Source organism: Branchiostoma floridae, unplaced genomic scaffold (genome assembly GCF_000003815.2).
Source record: "Branchiostoma floridae strain S238N-H82 unplaced genomic scaffold, Bfl_VNyyK Sc7u5tJ_1578, whole genome shotgun sequence".
Lineage (NCBI taxonomy): Eukaryota > Metazoa > Chordata > Leptocardii > Amphioxiformes > Branchiostomatidae > Branchiostoma > Branchiostoma floridae.
In genome coordinates this window covers 424,303-450,460 of record NW_023365773.1, presented here as the reverse complement: position 1 = coordinate 450,460, position 26,158 = coordinate 424,303, and the positions used below count along the sequence as shown (strand labels likewise).

Sequence of the window (26,158 nt, the reverse complement as noted above, 5' to 3'; positions counted from 1 at the left end):
TAATTACAAACTTTGAGGAACCATACTCACTTTTCTTTCTTAGCTGCAGTGTCGGAATTTACAGTCATGATTACAGATATTGCATCTAACCTCACAAAATGGTATTTTACAAGATAAACTGTTCAACATAGAATATGGTAGCAGCTTAAAGCAATATCTTATTTACAACTTCAGCAAAACTTGAGCAAAAAAGAAAGTTTCTTCCAACTCATCACAGCTGTAGGCAGGAGGAAACAAGTGGGATAATGTATTTATACAGGCTTTGGCATGGGCTTTATCTTTCTACACTAAAACATGTAGGACACCCCCTGCAACATGTCATGTACTTTACAAAGCAGTAATGTGCTATAGTGGTATGGCATGATTCATGTACAGTAGAAGCCGCTTAATTGCACTGCCTATTTGCCAGTAAATTTCGTACAATTATCCGGCTGGTGCAATAATGCGAAGTTATCTAGCTGGACTGCACCGGTTTGGGATCTTGGGATTCCGTGCAGTTAACAGAAGTGTGCGTTAATCCATTGTGCGATTAACTGGCTTAAACTGTATTTACTTAATACTAGTAACTATACATTACTACAATGGAGATTTCCCTTTACACATCTTTGCTAACAATCAATGGTGCTTTACATTTTTCTGCCAGGTCAATGCACCCGGGGTCCAGATTTCTAAAACACCAAAAAGCAGCTGCTCATTGACAAGCAACTGGATATGATTTTGGAAACTGTCAGACATTTTTGATAGCATTCACTATCTTCTTTCAGTGACACTGATAGTGGATACAATATGAAACAAAGATAGTGGATTCTATTTGAAATGTCTCACTGTTTTCAAAATCATATCCAGTTGCTGTGTAACTGCCTCTTGGCATATCTTACTTATTACCTGGATGTCTAACCTTTATCAACAGTCTGATAGTTTTTTTCTGATAGTTTTGGATGAATCCATACACAGAATTTTTACATTTGTTTTAGTGAGAGCTGCAGCATTCACCAACACCTCTAGGAGGCGCTGCAAGTCCAGCTCACCATTGCACAAGATCTGTAATACCTATAAATGCACGGAGTGATAAATTCAATAATACTCATAGCATTACAACAAGCTGGAGCACCTAGATGAAATGCTGCAGTGTTCACCACCGCCTCCAGGTGGAGCTGTTACAACAAGCTGGACCATAGATGGAAGGCTGCAGCGTTCACCACAGCCTCTAGGTGGCGCTGTTACAACAAGCTGGACCACAGATGAAGTGCTGCAGTGTTCACCACAGCCTCTAGATGGCGCTCTTACAACAAGCTAGACCACAGATGAAAGGCTGCAGCGTTCACCACTGCTTCTAGGTGGCGCTGCAAGTCCGCCGCGGGCGACCCGTCCCCATTGGTCACCAGGCTTTGCTGGTTCTCGACGCGGAAAACTGCGCTGAGCTCGGCAAAACGTGCCTGCGTGTTCATGTGGAGGAGGATGAAATTGTCGTCATGGTTACTGAGCACGGCCAGGTAGTGGTGGTGCGTGTCGGGGCTGGTGAAGTGGCGACTCTTCGCGGGAAAACGGCTCTGTAGGACGCGGAGTAGACCCTGGTACCACGCCGTTCCCATGCTCAGTAGGGTCGTCAGCGAGGGGTCCATGTCTGGGAAGGAACATTATGTCATGTCAGGACAAATATGGCAAAGTAGAGGTAATAGAATATTCTTCAATCAATGACACTCCATGATCAAAATGTATTGCAAAACAGCCAAAATTTGGAGCTACAGTCAAACCTGTCTATAGTCGCCACTCAAGGGACCGGACAAATGTGGCCACTATAGACAGGTGGCCTCTGTATAGAGGTGGCAACTTGTAGATAAAATACCCAAGGGACCGACAAAAAGTGGCAAGTATGGACAGGTGGCCCCTCTGTAGAGGTGGCCCCTAATACAGGTTTGACTATACCTGTTTGCACTTTTCAAAGTGTTACTGATTGGAGAATATTCTATTAACTAGGTCAACATAGTAAAGTAGATTTTCCTACAGGTAAATTTCTTTTCAGTTAGACCAAACCTTTACAATTGCTTGGACTGTGCAATTACTCTATACTAGGAAACCTTGCAGTGTACAGTATGCCTTTGTTTACACCAAGAGGAGTATCTTTTTGCATTTTGCGACTTGCAGTCGCAAAATGCCTTCTGGCCAGTGTAGTCGCCGTTGTGATGTTGTGATGTTGTGATGTTGAGATGTTGAGATGAACGGACCTGTTCAATCCATGCCAAACATTTGTATACCTGTTAAAACAGGCATTTCTTCAACATGTTCGCACTAGCGCAGTGGTAAAGTTTACGCATTCTAAACCAATGCACCCGGTTCGAATCCGGGGAGGTAGATTTTTTTTCAACTTTTTTTTTTCTTTTTTACATCCATTAAAATACTAATTTTTACATCCATTTGGCCACACCAATTTATTTCTTTGGTTAACGGATTCACCGCTTCGTTTTTTTGCCGAATAGAAATAAAAATTAAAAAAAAAACTTAAAAATGCCCCGCAACAGAGCTCACTCAAAAACAGGCAATGTGTAGTGAAATTTGCTGCAGTTCACGCAAATTTTAACAGGTGGCGTCTAGATCTGCTGCAGTTCAGGCACATATGTGAATCTCTCCATGCGCCAATATCAGGTTTAGTTACTCTGTTCTATTTATATGACATTCTAATAACTAGAAAAAAACGTTCACACACGCAAACATTGGCAAAATGCCAGCTTTTTTAAAAGCAATTGTTTGAGATGGTTTCAGAAACTCAGTGGACCTTATTTAAGCAGCTTGATTTTGCAGAAAAAAACAACAACAAACATTGATGCAAGTATGCTGAAAAATGGATGTACATGTCATTCACATGTTCCTTACAATATTTTAACCAAAAATCTTTTAGGACCAAAAATATTACATATCGTACCTGTGAGAGCACGTGACACGACGAGACCCATCAGCTCCTGAAACTCCTCAAAGCTGAGCTTTGCATTCCCGAGGGACTCCCGGCGCGTCTTCTCATCGCTCTCACTCCGCCGCCCCTTCCGGTCCTCGCTTTCCGTTTTCTCGAACTGCAGGCGGTTCCAGAGCTGGTCGCGCCGGCAGTGCAGCTGGGCATCGTCAATCGTCCCGGAGATTTTCTGGCGCGCGGTGACGGACTCGGAGAGGAGTAGTTGCAGCCATGGCGGCATGTCGTCTTCGGGATGCCCCACGTGGTGGTTCCCACGCCCCGCAAGCGTACGGAACGCGATCTTCTCGTCAACCTGTGCAACAAGGCACAATTCAAATATATCAATTATTTAGGTTGTTGTGTATGTAGCCTCGCTGTCTTTATAGTACAGGGGCAAATGACTATGACTTATGATAGATGATTCTGATTGGCATGTATTGTAATTTTTGGTTATACTTTGTTTATTGTTTACATGTAGTTTATGTCTTTGTTTACAATATTCTGCTTCTGTCATTTTATACACGGCATGCCTACATGTATAAAGCAGTGTGCAGTACTGCTTAAAGTAAACATAAATAAATAAACAAACCGTGAGTCTCGGGAACATGTCCCTCCTGCTGGTAAGGATGACATAATACTGGAGCATCAGAACGGAGGTGTTGGTCTGTCGGGGGTCCTTGTTACGCACCACAAACATAAACAAACAATAAACAAACAAACAAACCGTGAGTCGTGGGAACATGTCCCTCCGGCTGGTTAGGATGACGTAGTACTGGAGAGTCAGCACGGAGGTGTTGGTCTGTCGGGGGTCCTTGTTACGCACCACAAACATAAACAAACAATAAACAAACAAACAAACCGTGAGTCGTGGGAACATGTCCCTCCTGCTGGTGAGAATGACGTAGTACTGCAGTGTCAGCACGGAGGCATTGCTCTGTCGGGGGTCCGCGTTACGCACCACGAACAGGCTCACATCAAAGTCATTCATAGGGAGGGTAGTGGTCACTTCTGGATGGGGAGTGGCACCTGTTGGAATGAAGTATACAATGTCAATGAAGGTTAGACTTATAAGACTTTTTTTATATTAGGACTTGTGATATACATGTAAGCTGTATCTCTGTAATATTTGTTGTTTGACCCTTACCTCTTCCCTCATGACCTCAATGAAAAGCAGCCTGCAGACCGATTTGCGCTTTCATGAATAAACAAATGTTCAAGAGACACCCAGGTAATAAGATACGCCAAAAAGCAGTTACTCATTTTAGAAATGGTCATACATTTCAAACACCATCAATCGTCTTTCGTTAGTGACTCAGGAGGGATCTTGTCGGAGAGAGTAATCCAGATCTCTTTTGCATATCAATTCATGGCTAGGATATAAATTAAAACTCTCTCCAACAAGATCTCTCCAGTGGCACTGACAAACGACACTGGATGAACATGAACCTAAAAGTTCCACCCATACCTGTGGTGAGAGAGATAAGAGCAAAGTCCTGCTGCTGTACAGCCTGGCCCATCTGGCCGCTCATGGCCGACTGGCTCGGTTGTGCGCTCATTGCCAGGGACTTGAACCCGTAACTGTCGGCATGCTCCAGGGTGTAGCTGAACAGCTGACTGGCCTCCAGCTTCGGACACTCCTCTGTGATGGTGTCTGGGGGAAACAATTCAGATTTTTTTTTAAAAATCAGATACTGTAAAATGTCGAAGACTACTCGGAGATGTCCATGACTCACTAGATGAAAACCTTGGCAGCTGACCGAAAAACAAGGCTACATTAAACTTAAAAAATTAGAATTTAAATCATTCCCCAAAAACTTGCCCTGCTGCCTAAGTGCCCAGTTACATACAAGTTACTAGTACATAAATTGTACAATCATCACACAATCACAAAATGACTCCATCATGCATTCTGCAAAATTCAGCCATCTTGGCTATCAGAGATTGGGTGTTCTATCACAATTCTAAGACTTAGAAATTGTACAACATACAAATGTGACCATGCAGTAGGCCTACCTAATACACATGTAACTGTGGTGCACAAACACTACTAGCTAGAAGAGGAAGGGTTATGAATGCTTTATTTCTCAGAATCTCACCTGAGAGCATGTGGTTCTGAGAGAAGTGTCACGGCCGGCTGAAGAAGTTACTTCGAATCCTAAGAATTTCACCTGAGAGGATCTACAATGTACCTTTATTTCTAAGAAACTCACCTGAGAGGGTGTGGTTCTGAGAGAACTGTCAGGGGCAACTGAAGATCTTGACAAAATGTACCTTTATACTTCCTAAGAATCTTCCTAAGAAACTCACCTGAGAGGATGTAGTTTTGAGAGAAGCCTTTCACCTGAGAGGATCTACATGTACCTTTATTTCTGAGAAACTCACCTGAGAGAATGTGATTCTGTGAGAAGCGAGGTGGCCGGCTGAAGAAGTTGACATTTACCTGAGATCATTGCACTATCATATCCTGGATGTATCTCAAATTACTGACTTTCAAGGCAGGTGTGTAATGGCTTTCATTGAATAAAATAAATGTAAGAAAAGATGAACCAGACTCACCTGAGAGGATGTGATTCTGTGAGAATCGAGGCGGCCGGCTGAAGAAGTTGATAATATTTACCTTTACTTCTTAAGACTTTCCCTAAGAATCTCACCTGAAAGGATGTGGTTCTGTGAGAATCGAGGCGGCCGGCTGAAGAAGTTGACAACATCTACCTTTACTTTCTAAGACTTTCCCTAAGAATCTCACCTGAGAGAATGTGGTTCTGAGAGAAACGAGGCGGCCGGCTGAAGAAGTTGACGACACCTACTGTTACTTCCTAAGACTTTCCCTAAGAAACTCACCTGAGAGGATGTGGTTCTGAGAGAAGCGAGGCGGCCGGCTGAAGAAGTTGACGACACCTACTGTTACTTCCTAAGACTTTCCCTAAGAAACTAACCTGAGAGGATGTGGTTCTGAGAGAAGCGAGGCGGCCGGCTGAAGAAGTTGGTGACACCTACTGTTACTTCCTAAGACTTTCCCTAAGAAACTCACCTGAGAGGATGTGGTTCTGAGAGAAACGAGGCGGCCGGCTGAAGAAGTTGACAACACCTACTGTTACTTCCTAAGACTTTCCCTAAGAAACTCACCTGAGAGGATGTGGTTCTGAGAGAAGCGAGGCGGCCGGCTGAAGAAGTTGATGACACCTACTGTTACTTCCTAAGACTTTCCCTAAGAAACTCACCTGAGAGGATGTGGTTCTGAGAGAAGCGAGGCGGCCGGCTGAAGAAGTTGATGACACCTACTGTTACTTCCTAAGACTTTCCCTAAGAAACTCACCTGAGAGGATGTGGTTCTGAGAGAAACGAGGCGGCCGGCTGAAGAAGTTGACAACACCTACTGTTACTTCCTAAGACTTTCCCTAAGAAACTCACCTGAGAGGATGTGGTTCTGAGAGAAGCGAGGCGGCCGGCTGAAGAAGTTGATGACACCTACTGTTACTTCCTAAGACTTTCCCTAAGAAACTCACCTGAGAGGATGTGGTTCTGAGAGAAACGAGGCGGCCGGCTGAAGAAGTTGACGACACCGGCCAGGAAGGTGCTGAGGTCGTAGCACTGTGGGAAGATGAGCTGACGTCCGCTCATGTACAGCGCCGCGCAGCGCAGGTGGAAGTCGTGGGAGAACGAGTGCAGATGCTTCAGGTCCTGTGAAGAAGGGAATAAATGAATGGATGAGTGATTGATAGAGTGAATGAATGAATGAACAAATGAAAGACTGCTAAAGGTAAAGCATTGAAAATATATTTGGGTGCTTGTTATCAGTTCAAGAGATGAACAGAAGATGACTGTATGTCAATACAAGCCGACACATCCTTTTCTAAAGTTTAACAAACCCTGTGAGAAAACTGTTTACACATCAGCACTAAGTCACCATGAAAATACAGCACAAAAAATGTAAATACACCACCTAGAGCAAGGCAGTCTGAGGTGCCTTTATCCATTGATTACATTTTTATATTTGCACGAGTACTGATCGTGAGATTTTCTCACCTTGTACTTGTCACACTCGTCTGTGAAGACCACAGCGAGGTGTGAGTTGACCGGCAGACCCAGCCGATGACTCTCCAGAGCAAACTGCCTCACAGTGAAGAACTGGGAGTGGAGGCTCAGTTCCATAAACAGTACACCTGGGTAATACACATGGTGTAAATGGACTGTCTCCAGCTTAATTACACATGTATGGTGTAAACAAGTACTTATACAGAAGAAGCCGTTTAATTGCACACCCCATTTGCCAGCATATTTCGTACAATTATCCGGGTGGTGCAACCATGCGTAATTACCGCACCGGCTTGGGATTTTGGCATCCTGTATAATTAACACAAGTGTGTCTTGATCCATTGTGCAATTAACTGGCTTCTACTGTACCTCTGACCTCTGCACTACACTTCATTTATATTAGTCTTTTTGGTTGGCTTTCATATATCAGTACATGATAACGGGTTTCAATTCAAGTTGTTGTAGTATGTGCTTTTAGTTATTAGGTACATGTGTATGACATTGTGTTGTATTTTTGTGCATGCTGTAATGGACTCCAGGAAGATTAGTATGCAGATGTTGCTTCATGAATAAAGCTTTTCTAATAGACATAAACATAAACACCTCCCGGGATGGTCCTCTGTAGATGGTGGGTGGTCGTCTTTTCCGCGCTGCCTTTCGCCGGAGCGTTGTACTTGCTGTGGCGCTGCATGCGGGCCATGCGTCGCGGTGAGGGCGGGCGGGTTTGCACGAGCACGAAACCAAGGGACTGCAGGTACTGGATATATTGCTGCAGGAACGATTTGATTTGTTTTATTCTGCTGTATACATACATAATACAACACAGGGAATTTAATATCACCCAAGGCCTTGGTACAGCCGGTAGGATAGCCAGACGGCCGAACACTGATATCAAATGTAAATGTGGACCAGGTATGATATAAAAAGAAATACAGCCAGTGCTATCACAAACCATCACTGGTAACTGTATAATATACAATAAACAGTACAAGTGGTCACAATTCATCTACAGATACATGTACATGTACATGTACATGGAGTATTGATAAATAAATAATCATCGGGTGTATTTGCAGCCAGTAGGTACCCAATTTTTTTTAGTAATGAGGCTGATTTGCATGATTGAGGCACCTCCTCGAACACAGGACCCGATTTATGTCCCTTCCGAAAGACGAATTCGTAAATTCTTGGTATGGCTACAGCACCCGGTTGTCCTTGGGTGGTCCCCCATCCAAGTATTGACCGGACTGCACGTTGCTTAACTTCCAGTATTATATCAAGTTTTTACATATCAGGTCATACAAACAATGCAAAGCAGAGAATCACTATAAGTCTTATACAGAGACGATCTGCGTATTCTTACCTGAAGGAATGATGAAGACAGGTCCATCAGCCACGAGTCGTCGCTAGGCGCGGCCTTCCTAGCAACCTTCCCGTTCTCCTGGTCGAGCCAGAAGGGATGGTACAGTAGGGGCGTGGTGCAGTAGTGCACCAGGCGGGACTGCATCTTCATAAGGTCGATAAGGTCGTCGGGAATCGGGACGTTGACCTGCCCGCTTCGATGCTGCCACATCAGATACAGGCTCTTCAGCTTGTGAATGGTGTCATAGTCGCCCCACTCGATGTTACGCGCCTCCTGTGGAAAAAAGAAAGGAGATCTTGATCCAGTTTAGCTCACTGAAGAGCTATATAGTCTTCCACTAGTCATGACAGAGAGGACAGACGCCGTGTGCAGTTTTAACAGGCTCATTATAGGGGGAAATTCCCCTAGCTCTATCCAACGTCCCATCCTAAGAACTGCAGCCCTTTCTGGTAGAGTGCATGTCGGGTGTGCGACACAGTCAGGATCAAACTCATGGCTTGCAGAACAGTGCATCCAATTGACACCTTGACGCATACCTGGCTAAAAGCCTGCACAGCTAAGCTCAAGTTACTCAACATCATTGTGATGCATCGGGTCCAGTGTCCATCTCCATTTCGTAGCCCTGGGGCCATACATACATGTAGGTCACTATAGCAGGAGGCGAGTCCATTGGTAGTTAGTGTACATTGCAGGTTAGTTTCCATACTCTTCCTCTTAGCAGAGAAAGGAGTCCATTGGTAGTTAGTGTACATTGTAGGTTAGTTTCCATGCTCTTCCTCTTTAATAGCAGAGAAAGGGAGTATGTGCCATTTTTTAAGAGTCTTCGGTATGACCTGGCAACAGCATCCAGTCTTCCTTAATGGTCTCCCATCCAAATACTGTCCCAACTGCACATTCCTTAACTTCCAAGATCAAGAGGATCAGGTGTATCAACGTGCCATGGCCGTAGACCTACCTGTGCCTGGATGCCGTGTTGGAATACAGTGTTAGGATGGCCAGCGTACGGCGCCTGGTGCATGGCGCAGCGCAGGTGGACGTCTCTCAGGCACTGATCAAACTTCCGCAGAGCCTGTCAACAGCCTAACTCTTTTAATAAACAAACAAACACTACCCACCTGTGCTTGTATGCCGTGTCGAAAGACAGGGTTAGGATGACCGGCGTACGGTGCCTGGTGCATGGCGCAGCGCAGGTGGACGTCTCTCAGGCATTGGTCAAACTTCCGCAGAGCCGGGTGGAACAGGACACTCCCGCGGAACCCCTGCGCAGCGCGGGCTTGGAGCTCCTTCACGGGGGGAGCGGAACACTTCACGAGGAGGTCAGCATCTTGGGAGTACCGCAGAAAGGGGTTCGCTGCATTCTCAACCTGAAGCACAGTAAGATTTTACTTTCCAATGACATACCAACACTTGTGTGATGTACATACATAAAAACAGGCACAACGAGAAACTAAAAAGGTAATATTTGCAAGCAAATACAGAATGTTACCTTCACATGTTGTAGTCTAACACTGGCAACTGTTTTGTTCATTCTTATTTGAACACATTTCTAAATGTAGTGACCCGAGCCCCTCTAGATCTGACATTTGCTACATTATGTAACCGAACACCACATGGTGCCTGCTACTTTACCGGTTATCATGGTGACAACCGTCTGGTCCAGGTCGTTGACCTTATTTGCGCGGAAAAGAAGAAGAAACAAAGCAAAAACAATATGTTCCCTTCTGTGAAGGTAACATAATCAGGTTCAGTGATAATTAACATTGATTGTAAACATTGTCAATCTTATAGTACCTGGCGGTCTGCCATCAAGTCAAGACATCTATACGCAAGTCTATTCCCAAATGAGAGGAGGAATAACAGATGATACCCAGAAAATGAGTAAGTGTAGTATACTACCTGGTAGGGGTGATGGTGGAACAGGCCCAGTTTCTGCACCAGGAGAGACTGCAGCAGGTGGGACCGAGCGTTGTGCCACTGTTAGTTAGTAAGTGAGTGAGTGAGTGAGTGAGTGACTGAGTGACTGAGTGACTGAGTGAGTATAGTACATGTACATTACCTGGTATGGATGATGATGGAACAGACCCAGTTTCTGCACCAGAAGTGACTGCAGTAGATGTGACCTTGCGTTGTGCCACTGACTGAGCTGTGCCAGCTGCTGTCTCAAGGTCACGCTAAGGTCGCCCGCCCAGTTGTACTGGTACGTCGTGATCTGGGTGTCTCGGATCTCCACGATCATCAGCCGTTGCCGTGGTACCGACCCCGCCCCTTCTGGAAGCTTATCCTGCGCCTTCCGCTCCTGTGCCTTAAACTTCTGCACACCTTCATTTGGGAATGATGATAATATTAACATTAACATTGATAATTATGATAACATCCGAAAAAGAAGTCGAATCCAATGACCCAGGATCTAGAGTTAGGTTTCAGACTAGAGTAGACACTTGTGATATTGTTTTTTAGTGTTTGAATCTCTCATGTTACCTGCAAGAATTTGTAATTAACTTTTTAAAACATCATTGCACAACAATTGTACACACAAGGTACAAAGTATGGCATCTACTGGTAAATAACTATGGTTCCATAAAAGCTAATACAAGTCAAGTGTATGGGTACTATGAGATGAGAATGGGCTTTTACAATAAATGGAGGAATTACTGACGATTAGAAATTCTTTAATGTGTTTTCCTATAAATACCATATAGGGGTTGTCACACACGTCGTTGCTAAATACATACTTGAAATTTGCTATTCAAGTCCATTAAAACATACCCTGGTGTAATAGATGATAGCCTTGTAAATAGTGAATTACCTTTGTATGAGACAGGAGGCATGGCCTTCTCCTCGTCCCCTCCCATCTCCCCATACTTCACATCCATGCACTCTCGCCACTGTTTCAGACTCCGAGCCAGCAGGATGTAGTTATCCGCCAGTCCAGGGGCGTGACAAACCTCCTCCGACTTTGGTGGGCCTTTAGGAGAAGCATTAAGCTAGAACATTCTCCTTTTTTTTTCTTTATAGAATTGCAAATGATTTTATACAGTTGTAGATGAAGACCTGCTTTGTTAGTAAAACTACCTGCTAAAGCTAAAGGTGGGTTCACACCTGCGTATATATTTAAGTCCGTATGAGGCGCGCATGAGACTATATGCCTCCACCAGGCCCCACAGGTCGTTGTAAAAAAAATAGAAATTGGACAAAGGTAAACAGGTAACATGTCAGACGAGTTAGCTGGGTCGCTAACCATACTTCTCGGTCAGCTAACTCATCTGGCATGTTATGTATCTATATTTGTCCAATTTGTACTATTTTTCCCGCGACCTGTGGAGCCTGGTAGAGACTAAAAGCTTCATACGCACCTCAAACAGACTTGAATATATACGCATGTATGTCCCCACCTTAAGACTCAATGTTTCTGCCTTAGGTAGAAGAGATGCTGATACAGTGAGCATACATGTAGTTCAGTGCCTAGAAGTGGTCAATAAAATCAATGGCCTTGCACAATAAGCAAACTCGTTAAAAAAAAAAGCTTATTTGGTGTATCTGATGTTTTTTTGAGTGACATCCATCAATCTTCTTCAGTGTCACTAGAATGAACTACTTACGTCTAGAAATAAAAAATATGGTTTAACATGTAAGGATCGTTTGCAAATGTCACTTGAAACTTCCAGAAGTAAATCTCCATTGCTATCCACTAGACATTGAACTGTGTTTGAATATGCCTACCTTTGGGAACCTTCAGAAGGGTGTAGTTCTGTTCCTGGCAGTGTTTGTACACCCGTAAGGTGTTGTCCTTTGCGAGGAGGTGTACAAGGTCGCAGAGCTCCCGCAGGAGGATGGGGATGGCGTAGCGGGAGTCCACGGCCTGCGTGTCGCGAACCACTGCAGGACTGTTCATACCCACCATGAAGTCGAACCACCTCTGCACCCTGCCCATGTACATGGTGTGCAGCACGCCCTCTGAACCTGAAAGAAAGACTGGTCGTGAATACAATCTCTCAGTTCCAGAGAATCATCGACACACAACAACAGGTTTGTAGCCAGCACCCGTCCTTTGACGGAATTTTGCAGCTGGGGATGGAAAAAAAAATTTGTCCATTCCGTCCTCGGTGACGGACAAAAATCGTTATAATAAAACTGTCTCCCTTGCGTAATTTTTCACCAAAACAGACTCCATTGAACAGCTTAGTCTACCAGCAAAATTTGCCCCTCGAAATGCAGGAAAAAGCATTTCAGAGGGTCTAGATGCAGTCCTCTTCGAAAGCCCTTTTTATGTATGTTAGCTACTGGATTGAATGAAGTGTCCAACCTGACTGCAGCCTCCACAGCTGACTCCTGTGATCCTCCTCCTTCCTCCTGGCTACCTCACGGTCCTTCCAGGTCAGGGTCGTCTGGGGAGTGGGATTTAATCAGATTTTATTTATTTCCACAAAGTACACGTTTACAAAATGAAAATAAGAAAATACTAAAACCTGAAAAGATTGGGACTCACTAAATACCAAAAACCAAAAACTAAACCGAAAACAACCAAAAACAACTTTCAGTAATTACTGAAAACATCCATTACAGTATTTAGTGAGACCGGAAAAGATCTAAACCTTTAATCAGTTTCAGTTTTAAAAAGTTTTACGTATTAGACGATAATGATTAAATGGTAATGATTGATAATAACAACAAACTATTAACCAACCACTGTAACATTACTAAGTAACAGTCTAAATTTAAAAAACACATTAATTCCAAACTAAGATGTTATGCTGGTGCATTGAGTATAGAAGATACAATGAGTCTAATTGATTTTAAATTACAATAATTGCTTACTTCTGATGAAGGTTCTTCCCCATTTTCCTCCGACAGTTGCCTCCCCTCCACGGGCGAAACATCCCCTTCTCCAAATTTCTCCATCAACTCCTCATCCAGTAGATCCTCCTCCTCCCCATCCTCCTCCTCCAGCTCTGCTATTGGTGCAGTCAGCATGTAGTACTCCGTGATGACATCACACAGCGCGTGCTGAAGGGCCTGGCTAAGCTTCTCGGCCAGCTGCTTGAAGTCGATGTCACCCCGCTCCCAGATGTTGAACTGGAGAATTGCGCCAACGTCTTGAGGACTGGAACCGCCTTCGAGTCTGTGCGTCTCGGTCAACGTCTTGAAGTTAGCCCACGTCATGGCCACCTTGTAGGCGTCAGAAGACACTTTCGGGGCTGGCGGAGGCTGGATGTAGTTACCTTGAATGTGTATTGAATGAATGGTTTATTTGATCATTGTGATCAGGTAAAAAAGTATATCGAAGCCACAATCTAAATTGCATGCTTTTTGATGGATATCAAAAACAACTGAGGTGGGTTACAGCTTAACATTCAAACGAGCTAGATATCCTTGAAATACTTTTTTCTGCATACCTGCACTGGTGCAGGTAACACTGAAAATTACCTGCACCAGACAGGTAACAGTCTATGCAGCTAATAACAATCCACATACACCTACATCATATGACATTTATGTACAAAACCCAGTACATGGACCAGTGTAGGTTAGGTGCAGGTAGACACCAGAAATACCTGCACAGCTCCAATTTTACCTGCACTAACCTGCAATTATTCTGCAGGTGGTATTTCGAGCCCTGATTTTGTATACTCAAGGCTAAATAAAGGTGAAAAAAATCCATTAATCAAAACTATCTTAGAACCAACATGTACCTTCCTGGTCCACATGGCCGAGGATGATACAAGCAAGTCCCTTTCCGCCCGATTCTTGAGGACGGTTGTAAAGGAAGACGTCTTGGTCGGTTTGGGGCACGCTCTTCCGATCCACGTCCTGGAAGTGGACGTGTTCGCTGTACTTGGGGTTGTGAAGGAACTGTAGGAGGTTCTGCTTCAGGTAGAAGTCAACTGCCTGGATGTGGGAGGAGTGTTGGGCTGGGATACAGGAATAAAGATGACGTTATTGGAAACTGCAATGTAACAGTTTGAAATTGCAGGATCAGTATTGATCCTGAAGAAGGCGACATTGGTCATTGAAAATTTGATCCTTGTAAACCTTTGTGTCAGAAGAAAGTTTAGCATAACATCCATGAAGGTTTAAGTAATCGAGATAATAAGATATGCCAAAAAGCAGTTAGTTACTCAAGCTACTGGATATGATTTTGGAAACAGTCAGACGTTTCAGACATCATCCGATGTCTTTCATCAGTGACAGTTGTGTCACTGCTTTTTGCTTGAGTAACTGCTTTTGGGCATAAAGTTTAGCATTATTACTACCAACAAAACAAACAAACAGATAATATGTACCAGGGATGGCCAGACGGAGGCTGTGGGTGGGCAGCTCAGACGGAGGCTGGATGAACAGCACGTCCGCGGGAGACAGGCGGCACATCGGGTTCCGCGCCAGCATCAGGATGATGACATCAAGGGTGGCGTCGTCCAATCGGTGCTGCAGGATCTGTACCAGGTCCACTCGGATCTCCGCTCCCGCGGGCTGTACGCCGTGCACCTGTAAAAAAAATGTTATATTGTACAATCATTCTGTACACACAAGTTGTGGTAAGGTTACTCTAGCTTTGTCACTTATAGACTTGAAGAAGACAAGGTACTGTTTCACATCTAACTTTAAGTAGTCTATTACTGCAGTGCTTTATCATCAAGGTATCATCCTTGGTTGTCTTTGATGAAGAGAATGAGTAACAGTGTTATGTGCTGTTATACAAGTATTGTGCTTGCAAATTGTAGTAAGTTTTACAGTAGACATTCAAGCTGTCTCTGCATCTGGACAGTCTCCAGAACCCATCCCTCCATCCCAGGATTCAAAGCTGCTTCTTGGGGCAGAAAACCTTCACCCCTTCCATCCCCAAATTCTTACCTGACATGAAATTGATATAAAAATATATTTTTGTAAGCTTTAAGTATCGTGAGAAGAGTTTTAACAATGAAAATCAACAACATTGGCTACCAAACTACGTTTCCAACCTAGAAATATTTCAAGCTCTGTCTCTATCTTGATGTTCAAGTCCTAAAAGCAAGTTAAGTATCATCTACATAAAAGAACCTAGGGTGTACGCACCATCAGGACCACACTCTCCTCTGCCTGGCCCTGGGAGGATGTAGAGCCGGTCTGTGACTGTAGAACAGTCTCCACTCCAGAGTCCTTCTCCACTAGTGTTCTAGTCTTAATGAGTCTAGTCTTAATGACATCTAAAACAATAATTATTATTAAGGATCTACGCACCATCAGTACCACACTCTCCTCTGCCTGGCCCAGGGAGGATGTAGAGCTGGTCTGTGACTGTAGAACAGTCTCCACTCCAGAGTCCTTCTCCACTAGTGTTCTAGTCTTAATGAGTCTAGTCTTAATGACATCTAAAACAATAATTATTATTAAGGATCTACGCACCATCAGTACCACACTCTCCTCTGCCTGGCCCTGGGAGGATGTAGAGCTGGTCTGTGACTGTAGAACAGTCTCCACTACAGAATCCTTCTCCACTAGTGTTCTAGTCTTAATGAGTCTAGTCTTAATGAGTCATCTACTGACATCTAAAACAATTAAGGATCTACTTACCATCAGGACCACACTCTCCTCTGCCTGGCCCTGGGAGGATGTAGAGCTGGTCTGTGACTGTAGAACAGTCTCCACTACAGAATCCTTCTCCACTAGTGTTCTAGTCTTAATGAGTCTAGTCTTAATGAGTCATCTACTGACATCTAAAACAATAATCATTATTAAGGATCTACGCACCATCAGTACCACACTCTCCTCTGCCTGGCCCTGGGAGGATGTAGAGCCGGTCTGTGACTGAGGAACCGTCTCCACACCTGAGTCCTTCTCCACTAGTGTTCTAGTCTTAATGAGTCATCTACTGACATCTAAAACAATTAAGGATCCACGCACCATCAGTACCACACTCTCCTCTGCCTGGCCCTGGGAGGATGTAGAGCCGGTCTGTGACTGAGGAACAGTCTCCACCCCTGAGTCCTTCTTCACTAGTGTTCTAGTCTTAATGAGTCATCTACTGACATCTAAAACAATTAAGGATGTACGCACCATCAGGACCACACTCTCCTCAGCCTGGCCCTGGGAGGATGTAGAGCCGGTCTGTGACTGAGGGACCGTCTCCACACCTGAATCCTTCTCCACGGCCTGCTGGTACTCCCTGATGTCTTCCTCCAGCTCGGCAGCCCCGCCCCGAATGGGGAGGGAGAGGAGCGATGATGTTCGGGAGCTGAGGAGAGAGTTCTCGTCCTCTCCCTTACCGACCTGGATGGACGAAAAATTTGTTTATTTTGCCAGCCAACGGTTTAATTGCATACCTTTCATTACACATCATAGTAAAATAAATATACGCTCCAATAAATCATTCGCAGACATCATAGTCTGATGCATAGCGGCTACAGACACCGAGAGTTTGCGCCAGGTTGGTATGTCCTGGGCACAATCTCTCCAGTTGGTTACTGACCTTCCAGCCATGTCATGTCTTGTGACTTGAAATGTGTTGTCAATATAAGCTTAACGTTACAAAAATTTCACCATCTTATCCATATTGTTATCAGCTCTAAAACAGACTTAGAGAAACTTAAAACAGAGGATTATCACAAACAGCACAGCCCAGATTCACAGGACTTGTCTAACTCCTCTATCACAGTAAACATGTTAAGTTCTTTGTGTGAAAAAAGAAATAAAGTCAAAATCAGTTTGATTGTGTAAGTTTGCTATTAGTATTACCCACCTCAGGCAGGTTGAGAGTGTTGTGTGACACTAAGTTTTGCTGTTACCCACCTCAGGCAGGTTGAGGGTGTTGTGTGACCCGCTCACACACATGGATTCAAACAGCTGCAGGTAGAACACTGCCCCAGTACGCTCCTGGAACACAAGAATACATGAACAATGCACATTTAGAAATAGTAAAGGGGCCCGCTATGAAAATAAACATGTCCAAGCTTAACAGAGTTTTTGTAAGTATCGATGACTACAGTGGAAAATGAAATACATTTCATCACCCAGTGTACTCACTATGAAATATTAGGCTAAAATTAAAGAATCATATTATTTCACAATTTCATAGAGCTTTAACCATTTACACAGAGATCACCTAAACAGTTCCTCAACCACTGCCTTCAAAGAAGTCAAATCCCACAATACATTGTCAACAAAGTACCTTAGTTACAGTTTATTAGATATTAGTGTTATGTACTGTTCATTACTTTACCCTTATGTCGATAAAGGTTAGACATCCAGGTTTACGCCAAAAAGTAGTTACTCAAGCAACCCAAATCATATCCAGTTGCTTGAGTAACTGCTTTCTGGCATACTTTACCCTTATTCTTACTTTGAGACTGTACTAGTACATGCATTTAGCCTAGTGGTAAGATTTTGCAAGTAGACATCACCTGGAACACAAACATGTTCTTCTGGTTGTTGACTGAGAAGGCGGAGAGCGCGGATCTCAGGGCCTGCTGGCCACGAGAGACTCCGCGGGCCGGTCCAGTCTTCAGCCTCTGGTGGATGGAGAAGTGGACCCTCCACACACAGTCACACGCAAAGTACCCGGGCATGTACTGCATGGTCGCTGCCAGGTACTTCTTATTCTTCTCTGCGAAATCCTCCACGGCGCTGACGGCTGTGACCCCGATTTGACCTGGTTTCAGATTTTTTTTCAAAGACAAAGCAGGAACAGAGATAAATTCAGTGTACCTGAAATGCGTCAATGATCACATATTATCCGTCAACAATAAGATTCAGGAATTTACATCATAAAAGTTCCAGACTTTGTCTGATTAACACATAAAAACAACCTCTTACTATAAAAAGACTAATTACTAAAGCGAGAGGAAATGATCGTAGAACTTTGTCGCAATCTTGCTGAGGACAAGGTTATCACAAAAGCTATCATATGTTAACAAGTTTAAGGCTTTCAGGTAAGACGAACCCTAATTTTATCTGATATAATGTACTAAAAGTGGTCCAGACCTCCACCGGGGCCATAGTCGTCTTTCAGCCAGATGTCTTCGTCGTCCTCGGCAACCAAGAGGGAGTTGCAGGTGCGCGTGTCGTGCAGGTCTTGGAGAAGCATCTTCTGGTTCACGAGCTTGCAGCTGTTATATGAATGAATGACTGGTTTATTTGCAACAAACAAGTACGCATATGCATGCCATTGCAGCCATACATGGCTGAATTGGGGTATGAGACATAAACGTCTGTCAAAATTCGTCAAAATTCATTCAACAACACTACAATAAAATGTAAGGTACTATTTTTGAATCTGGACATTCTATATCTGAACTGCGTGTAGTTGTCCTTTGTTCCTAGTTCTCTGTCATGTACACTGCCCCGTTTTGGAGCAACCTACATGTATATATAGATTCTATCTAGAATTATTCACACCCCCTTTTTGCACAGCTTAATGCACTTAGCCTGGAGAGCAGTGAGACCTGGATACCACACAGGGCAAACATACTCTAACACTGGCCTTACAAACCCACAGAAAACAAGAGTCATGTCATTGTCACCTGTTGCGGATCTTGTCGCCAAGGGTCTCGAACAGGGTTGAATGGTCGTCCATGTTGCCCTTCCTTGCATGGCAGAACATTTCGACTTTATCCGTGGAGACCTTCATGATCAGCCAGAAGTTTGGTAGGACCGGACCTTCGGGTTTTGCTATTGGTAAACTTTTATTAGAATCATCTGTTTGCAAAGCTGAGTCATCATCATTTTTCAAAGTGTCTGTTGTTCGCTCTAAAGGAAGATTTTCGATGAGTTCACTGTCTGTGAGGGGTGCGTCACTGCCTTCTGTGTGTTGTTTGGTCTGTTCGCTCTCATCGCTGCTTACATCTTCCAAAGTTTTGTCGGATATTTCATCTTCGTGTACTTGCACTTTATCTGTCTCTACATTTCTGCCTGGTTCTCTTTGTTCACTGTCTTCTTTGTTGTAATTTTGACTTTCATCCTTTCTTTGCTCATCTCTATTCACCACTGCAGCGTCTACAGATACAGCCCCTTCTTCCTGGCTTAGTGGATTCTCTTCTGTAACAGTTTTGGGCACCATATTTTTGTCTCCTTCTTCAGCGTCTTTGGCAATTTCCTGCTCTTCAAGCCCCTGGTCGATCAGTTCGGTAGAGTCTATAGCTTTCTCCACTGCTGCTTCATCCTTGTCTCCATCCTCAAGACATTCCCAAGTGTCCATTGGAAGGGGCAGCCCAAGGAGCTGCTCTTCAGGAGCCGCTGCCTGCGAGGAAGTTTGCTTCTTGCTTGTTTCTTGTGAAGGTGAGACGCTGGTTTTGTCAGCGGGTGATGCAGCTCTGTTTGTGTCCTGCTTGGCTGCCTTGGTGTCCACTACTGTAGCAAAAGAGTCCGAGTGTTCTCGCCCACTGTAAGACGTGGAGACAGAATCTGAGTGCTCCCGACTGCTTCGAGGAGACGTGATGTCTTCAGAATTGCTCACACTGCTCAGAGGAAGGGAGTCGTTGAGGTTCTCTGCCTTCCGTTTCCACTGCGGTGCGCTCGGATCCAGCACTGTGTAGTACCATGGCCAAACCTTCTCCAGCTTGTAACCAGGCAGCTGTAGGTCATCAAGAGCTTCCACAAACTTGGCGTGACTCTGGTCCGAACCGAAGACGAACTGTAGCGGGACGTCCTCCTGTATGGTGAGTGGTAAGTCCAACGGGTTGACGGACAGCCCGGTCTCCAGCCGGCAGGAGGAGTCGTGGACGTGGGCCGCCACTTTCTCCAGCGTTTCTATGGTAACCGGCTGGATCAGACGCAGCGCTGCAGTGATCTCATCCTTCAGCAGGAACTTCACCTGTGAAAATTATAACATACTCCATTTGTAACATAATAAAGCGTTCAAGCATGGTATAATATTGCAACAGGACACTGAATAAAATTAACCCATTGGATGCAGTACTGAAAGACTTCAATCGCCTCTAATGTTGTTATCTTGTCGGGAAAATTTACATTTAATTGTGAGCCTTTGAGGTAACAAATCTATCCATTAAGAAGTTTATTACCTTCCATATATACACTATACTTACACAGCCTGAAGAAAAATATAGCCACTCACCAAAACAAATTGTATTCACGCCAGAAAATGGGAGTCATTGTTACTGTACAGTACATTTCTATATGCTACTAGACTGCAAGCACCACTGAATGTACATGTTTTATCTGTAAAAACAGGTACTTTACCTGGTCCACAAAGTCCAGGACAAGTTTGCGATGAGCTTCGGGGAGGCCGTCAAGCGGGTCCATGTGTGTGTCAGAGAAGAAGTCCTGCTCGGTGGAGCGAGGAGTCTGGAAGTCCTGCGGGCTGCCAACAGGGCTGCCGAGGTTCGTGTCGGTCGACGTCATCCGGTTCAACTCCGGCCGGTGTTCTAAGGAATCGTCGTTGTTTGTTACGCCTGGAAGTGTGAGGCAGATGATGTCTAGGGTGACATAGAAGTCTGACAGGTCGAGTTCCTTTACACTGGGGTCCAGGCAGGCGGATACGTCCCTCACACAAGTCGGCAGGCTGTCCTGAGTCACTCCCATGCTCCCTCGGTGGCTTCCACTTCTCAACGAGCAGGTCAGGTTGAGGAAGAGAGGAGGAACACTTCCAGAGGTTGCCTCCTCGAGTACAACAGACTCTCGGCTGCCGAACTCACTCTGTACGCTGATGGAACCTAGAGTTTCTGTACGACCGAGTTCATCCTCATCATCATCCTCCTCATCCTCTGTGGTTTCCATGGTATCATCAATGATGATGTCACTGTCGCTCACGCTCTCTATACGGATGTGCTCTGTGTCCGACTGTGCGTTATCTTCATCTTCTGTTGAGTCAAATTCAAAGTTTATTTGAGCAACAATTGCAAGGGGTACAATGTAAGGCAATGTGGAGTGTATTGTATAATATAACTAGTAGCTACATGTAAATAGTAAGACTAATCAATCAATCTAATACTATAACAGTACATGTAGATTTAAGGCTTTACAATTTACATTGAAACAACATGCAATGTTAGACAAAGCCAGAATGTTGTCTACTTGTTTATAACAAAAATCTAGTACAAGCACCTTTCAGGCTCTATATGTCATGCATACAATACAAACTACACTTACATGTAGGTTCTATTCTTTGCATACATTTTTGTACAATATTGAAAGGAGACACAGTGAGGATCATTATCTAATACATTGATTATATTTACAATCTTAAGTCGCTATCCTGAGGTTCCTTTTACCTGTAGTGATGGAAGATTCGTCTTCGCTGGCTAAGCGCGGCTGTGCGGGGTCCTCTGCCTGCTGGGAGCTGTGTCGATTCTGCCGCGGCGAGCAGTAGAAGTACAGGTCTGGGCTGGACGGGACAGGCTGGAAATACTTTCCCACCGTCTGTGCAAACTTCTCTTTGATTGTTTTGTGGAGCTCCAAGCTCGACTCGCACCCTGCTGGTAGAGAACCGAGTGAGAAGAACTTAGTTTTGTCTTCTGCGTCGATGACAGTGTCAATGCTTTCCTTTGTCTCATTTAGATCCTCTTCGATCGTGCTGTCCGATCTTTGCTTCCGAAGATGTTGACAGTCGCTCAGGTGGCCACACAGGGTACCGAGGAACTCGGTGATGTCAATCTCATGTAGCTGCTCCTCGCAAACATTCTCCACTGCTGCTTGTACGTCCAGGTGGTCGAGAGGAACCTCGTCCTGTAGGCTCTGGAACACGGCGGTTACGTAACTCTGCTGAATACCATCCGAGATCTGGTCGCAGAAATCCTTGAAGGAGTCACCGGAACTGAAGTCTTCGTCGATGGTCTCACGGGAGTCGACGCGCTGGTCAGAGTTCAGTCGAACGGACTCCCGGCTCTTCCAGAAATCGCTGAACTGGCTGTTGCTTCGGACCAGGAACCCTTCGCGGTCAAAGCGGTGGTCGCGGACGCTTTCGGGCGTGGTCTCGTTGACTCCCAACTCAAGCTGTCTCAGTAGGCAGGACTGCTGACAGCTGAAGACATAGATAGGGATAGTTACAGGTGGAGACACTGTAGGCTTTGCATCTGAAACTTCTTCTTCTTCTGCATCTTTTTCTTCATCATCTTCTTGCCTCGCCTTCTCTTCTGCAGCTTCGGGTTTGTCTTCTGATTGTCCTTCACTCTCAGATGTTGATGGTTTTGATTGTTCATCTTTATCCTCATCACCTTCTGTCAATGTCTCTTCCATACTTTCTAATGACTTGAATTCCTCCACTTCTTCTATCTCTGTTAAAACAGAAGGCATCTCTTGCTCATGTCTATCAGCTGACTCATCTCCTTGGGTTCCATCTTCCTCCTTGAGGAGTCTTGCTTCTTCCTCCTTCTTCTTTCGATAGTTGTCAAAGACAACCACATCCTGGTAAGTTTTGGGCAGGACCGTGAGGACCACGTTGCCTGCTCTGACAGATTTCATGTAGCATTTCCACTCTACTTCGGGTACCTGTTCCTCCATGAGGGCATCAGCCAGAGTTTTCATTTCCGTTTGAGGTGTGCTGTCCTCTTCTTTCTTCTTTGCACCTGTTGTAGCTTTGCCTGCTTCAGGTTCAGGTTCCTCGACGATGGTGTCATCAGCCTTGTGATCAGCTGAGACGTTTGTCTCTGTTGTCAGAGTCTTGGTGAAGCTTGCGGAGACATCCTCCGACAGAGGCAGCTCACGGTGGGTGAGTTCTTCCAGCCGGTCGTGCATGAGCTTGAACAGGTCCCGGTTTGCTTGCTGCCCCTTCGGCTGACTCTCTCCATCCTGTGGTTCCTCCTCCTGCCTACAAGCCTGGAACTGCATCGACACCTTCTGGCAATGCGGCAGCAACTCGACAAGATCGAAAGGGAAGAACACATGCTTGATGTTGCTGTCTGTTACTCCGTAGTCTGCTATCGTGGGGGTGGTTCTTCCCGACCCGCTGCCTTCCATGGTTGTCGGGGACGGGATGCAGCGGTTGCCACACATGGCGCTGAGGTGCTGGAAGGTCACCAGAGCGGAGATGATGTGGGAGTCAAACGGCAGCAGGGCCTGGGGGATATCCTGGGGATGGAATGGATAGATACATAAATGAGTAAGTGAGTGAATGAATGAATGGGTGAATGAATGAATGGGTGAATGAATGAATGAATGAATGAATGAATGAATGGATATGGATGGATGGATGGATGGTTAAATGAATGAATGAATGAGTGAATGAATGGAGTGAATAAATGAATGAATGAATGAGTAAGGAGTGAATGAGTGAATAAATGAATGAATGAATGAGTAAGGAGTGAATGAGTGAATAAATGAATGAATGAATGAATGAGTGAATGAATGAGTAAAGGAATGAGTGAATGAGTGAGCAAGTTAGTGAATGAGTGAATGAATAAAATGAATGAATGAATGAATGAGTGAGTGAGTGAATGAATCAATGAATGAATGACATTTTATTCACATGTCTTGTGCTTAGTGCACCCAGCCCTAAGGCCTGATGGGCTAGAATAAGACACAGAAATAGTAACAGAAACAATGATAACACAACATAAAAGAAAAGAGTGAGGTACCGTCAAACAAAATTAATAGATACAGTATTAGATAATTAAGTAACAGAACAAACAATCATTGGACAGATTCAACAAATTACGTGTACAACAAACAATCATTAAACCAAAACATCACCTGGTACTCCAGACCGTCCAGGTGCCTCTGCTGTGCCGGAGAGTTGATTACGACGCCACACTGTGGCTCAATCCAGCACTCCACGATGATCTGTAATGTTTGGTACTTATCAATGATCATTCGTAATACAATTCCTGTTTCCTTAGGTTATTCAACGTTATGATTTCAACTTGTTTAATTTAGTTCAATTTGATAACCAGAGATAAACAAGTCCACTAGCCCTATAGTCCCGGGCAAGTGAAAATGCCAATCGGGCAAGTGCATGTCCTTCCCCACTTTCCCGATTGGACAAGTTAGCTTTTCTCCATTGTGGGAGATTTTGATGTACTTGCTACTTTTCAAAGTCATGACATCAAGCATTGATTAACACAGAAAATAGAGCCAATAACAAAAATTCCATTGACGGCCATGAATATACATAGAAAAATGTCATTTAGATTTCGGGCAAGTGAAAAGTTGGTTCGGGCAAGTAAATTTTTTAAGTACTTGCCCGATAGGACAAGTCAATTTTAGAAAACTTGTCCAACCCTGATAACGTATAATTAATTTCATCATGTACACTGTATAATTTTGTGCTAACTTTGAAGAAACTTATTGAGTCGGAAACTGGACAGGAATGGCCTGGAAGTGGAAGCGATGAGAGACAGACTGTCCCGGAAGTCAAACTTTACTTGCTGCACCTCATAGAGGATGACAAATGATGCTGATGAAAATTAAGCCTTTATGGATTCTGTCCTACCCCTGCATGTATTTATTGCCTGTATTCAATGTGTTTTTAATTCATGTAATACTAACAATGTCTCTCACTCATTCTCATAGCAGGGCATTGTCACTCTTTCTGAGGAAACCACACAGTGTAGAATGTTAGACAAAGTCAAAATGTTGTCTACTTGTTGATAACAAAGATAACAAGCACCTTTTTGGCTCTATGTCATACATACATCTCGTACAAACTCCATGTAGGTTCTATTCTATGCATACAATATTGAAAGGGGAAACAGTGACAGGCCATTGTCACTCTCTCTGAGGAACCGCTCCCTTGAAGTATTCCAGACTCTTCATACAATGCATATGCAAAGAAATAAAGAATCTAAGAACCTGTAACTCCCCGTCCGCCTCGGTAGTTTCCAGTTCATCATCGTCAGTAGAGATGCTGGTTACGCTGTCCTTAGTGGTGCAGGTGTGTGGAGGGAACAGCACGTACTGGAGGAAACAGGAGAAGACACCACCCTCGGATTCTGGCACGTCGTGGCGTAGCGGGTCCCGCATGTGCACCTCTGCCACCATGCTCACCATTCCTGTATGAATGTTATGTTTAGTCATTACTTGGATAATCATATGGAATGTAAGTATTACACCAAGTGCTACTTTCACCTGATTTGTTTGCATCCCTTGGTTTGATTTTCTGTATTTCCTTTGGTATTTGCGAACAGATAACTCTATAAATTTGACTTATTTCTTTATGATCTGTAGATCATGTTTAGATTATGTACATTGCGTTTCATTACTAGAATGTAATAAGTTTCTGAGGGAGAGCCATAAAATGCTGCACAGGCTTGTGTTCCCCCCTGCATATTTTCTTTTCATTCTATTCATCACTTGTTTTTTAATTGTTGTATATGTGCTGAAATAAATAAATACCGGAGTAGCAGTGCGCAAAGCTGAACCCCTCCCGAAGCCTAGTCTTGGTCAGAGTCGCCAGGATCCGTGCAGCGTCTTGAGCGGTCACCGGAGCCGCCGGGCCAAGCTGGACGCCCCACACCCATCGCTGGTGGTACAGGTAGCGCGATAACGTGCCAAACATCGTGGTGGCTGTCTTGTTCACGGTGATCAGAGGCGTGCTCCCCCCGACTCTTGCAGCTGCAGGTGCCTCTACTGAGGCTGAGTACAGGCTGGTGTAATCAGAGGGAACTTTTTCGTACCGAATCAGCATCTTTTCCAGCGGCTTCGCCTGCAACACCAGACAAGCCCTCTCTGCCTGCCCCTGCTCTGGCTTGTCTGTAGCACCTTGGAATGAATGAAAGGTTTATTCACTTCATCAATGTAGGTTAGACATCCACGTAGTAAGATACGCCAAATCTGTAACCAAAAGTACGCAATTCAGCGGTTACAATTGGCTGCTTTGTACTTGGTACAATGAAGTGAAGTGAATAAATGCCAAAAAGTAGTTACTCAAGCAACTGGATATGGTTTGGAAACGG

The 26,158-nt window shown here is 44.4% G+C and overlaps 1 protein-coding gene across 1 annotated transcript in view; it reads right to left on the bottom strand.

Moving 5' to 3' along the window:
- Nucleotides 1–1,013: 1,013 nt before the first annotated feature.
- LOC118408370 (KICSTOR complex protein SZT2-like) overlaps nucleotides 1,014–26,158 on the bottom strand; it is a 33,546-nt gene continuing 8,401 nt past the window's right edge. The window contains exons 9-36 of the mRNA XM_035809135.1: nucleotides 25,599–25,964; nucleotides 25,056–25,255; nucleotides 23,958–24,047; nucleotides 21,542–23,336; nucleotides 20,511–21,130; nucleotides 18,836–20,124; nucleotides 18,297–18,421; nucleotides 17,717–17,964; nucleotides 17,106–17,189; nucleotides 16,451–16,586; nucleotides 16,068–16,144; nucleotides 14,624–14,825; nucleotides 14,033–14,251; nucleotides 13,158–13,561; nucleotides 12,646–12,727; nucleotides 12,063–12,302; nucleotides 11,149–11,307; nucleotides 10,399–10,661; nucleotides 9,458–9,706; nucleotides 9,298–9,411; nucleotides 8,343–8,615; nucleotides 7,583–7,748; nucleotides 6,971–7,107; nucleotides 6,451–6,625; nucleotides 4,410–4,595; nucleotides 3,804–3,970; nucleotides 2,921–3,257; nucleotides 1,014–1,624 (exon numbers count right to left, since the gene is read on the bottom strand). Of these exons, the coding sequence (XP_035665028.1) occupies nucleotides 1,284–1,624; nucleotides 2,921–3,257; nucleotides 3,804–3,970; nucleotides 4,410–4,595; nucleotides 6,451–6,625; nucleotides 6,971–7,107; nucleotides 7,583–7,748; nucleotides 8,343–8,615; nucleotides 9,298–9,411; nucleotides 9,458–9,706; nucleotides 10,399–10,661; nucleotides 11,149–11,307; nucleotides 12,063–12,302; nucleotides 12,646–12,727; nucleotides 13,158–13,561; nucleotides 14,033–14,251; nucleotides 14,624–14,825; nucleotides 16,068–16,144; nucleotides 16,451–16,586; nucleotides 17,106–17,189; nucleotides 17,717–17,964; nucleotides 18,297–18,421; nucleotides 18,836–20,124; nucleotides 20,511–21,130; nucleotides 21,542–23,336; nucleotides 23,958–24,047; nucleotides 25,056–25,255; nucleotides 25,599–25,964 (8,744 nt within the window). The 3' untranslated portion in view covers nucleotides 1,014–1,283. The remainder of the gene's footprint in view (nucleotides 1,625–2,920; nucleotides 3,258–3,803; nucleotides 3,971–4,409; nucleotides 4,596–6,450; nucleotides 6,626–6,970; nucleotides 7,108–7,582; nucleotides 7,749–8,342; nucleotides 8,616–9,297; nucleotides 9,412–9,457; nucleotides 9,707–10,398; nucleotides 10,662–11,148; nucleotides 11,308–12,062; nucleotides 12,303–12,645; nucleotides 12,728–13,157; nucleotides 13,562–14,032; nucleotides 14,252–14,623; nucleotides 14,826–16,067; nucleotides 16,145–16,450; nucleotides 16,587–17,105; nucleotides 17,190–17,716; nucleotides 17,965–18,296; nucleotides 18,422–18,835; nucleotides 20,125–20,510; nucleotides 21,131–21,541; nucleotides 23,337–23,957; nucleotides 24,048–25,055; nucleotides 25,256–25,598; nucleotides 25,965–26,158) is intronic.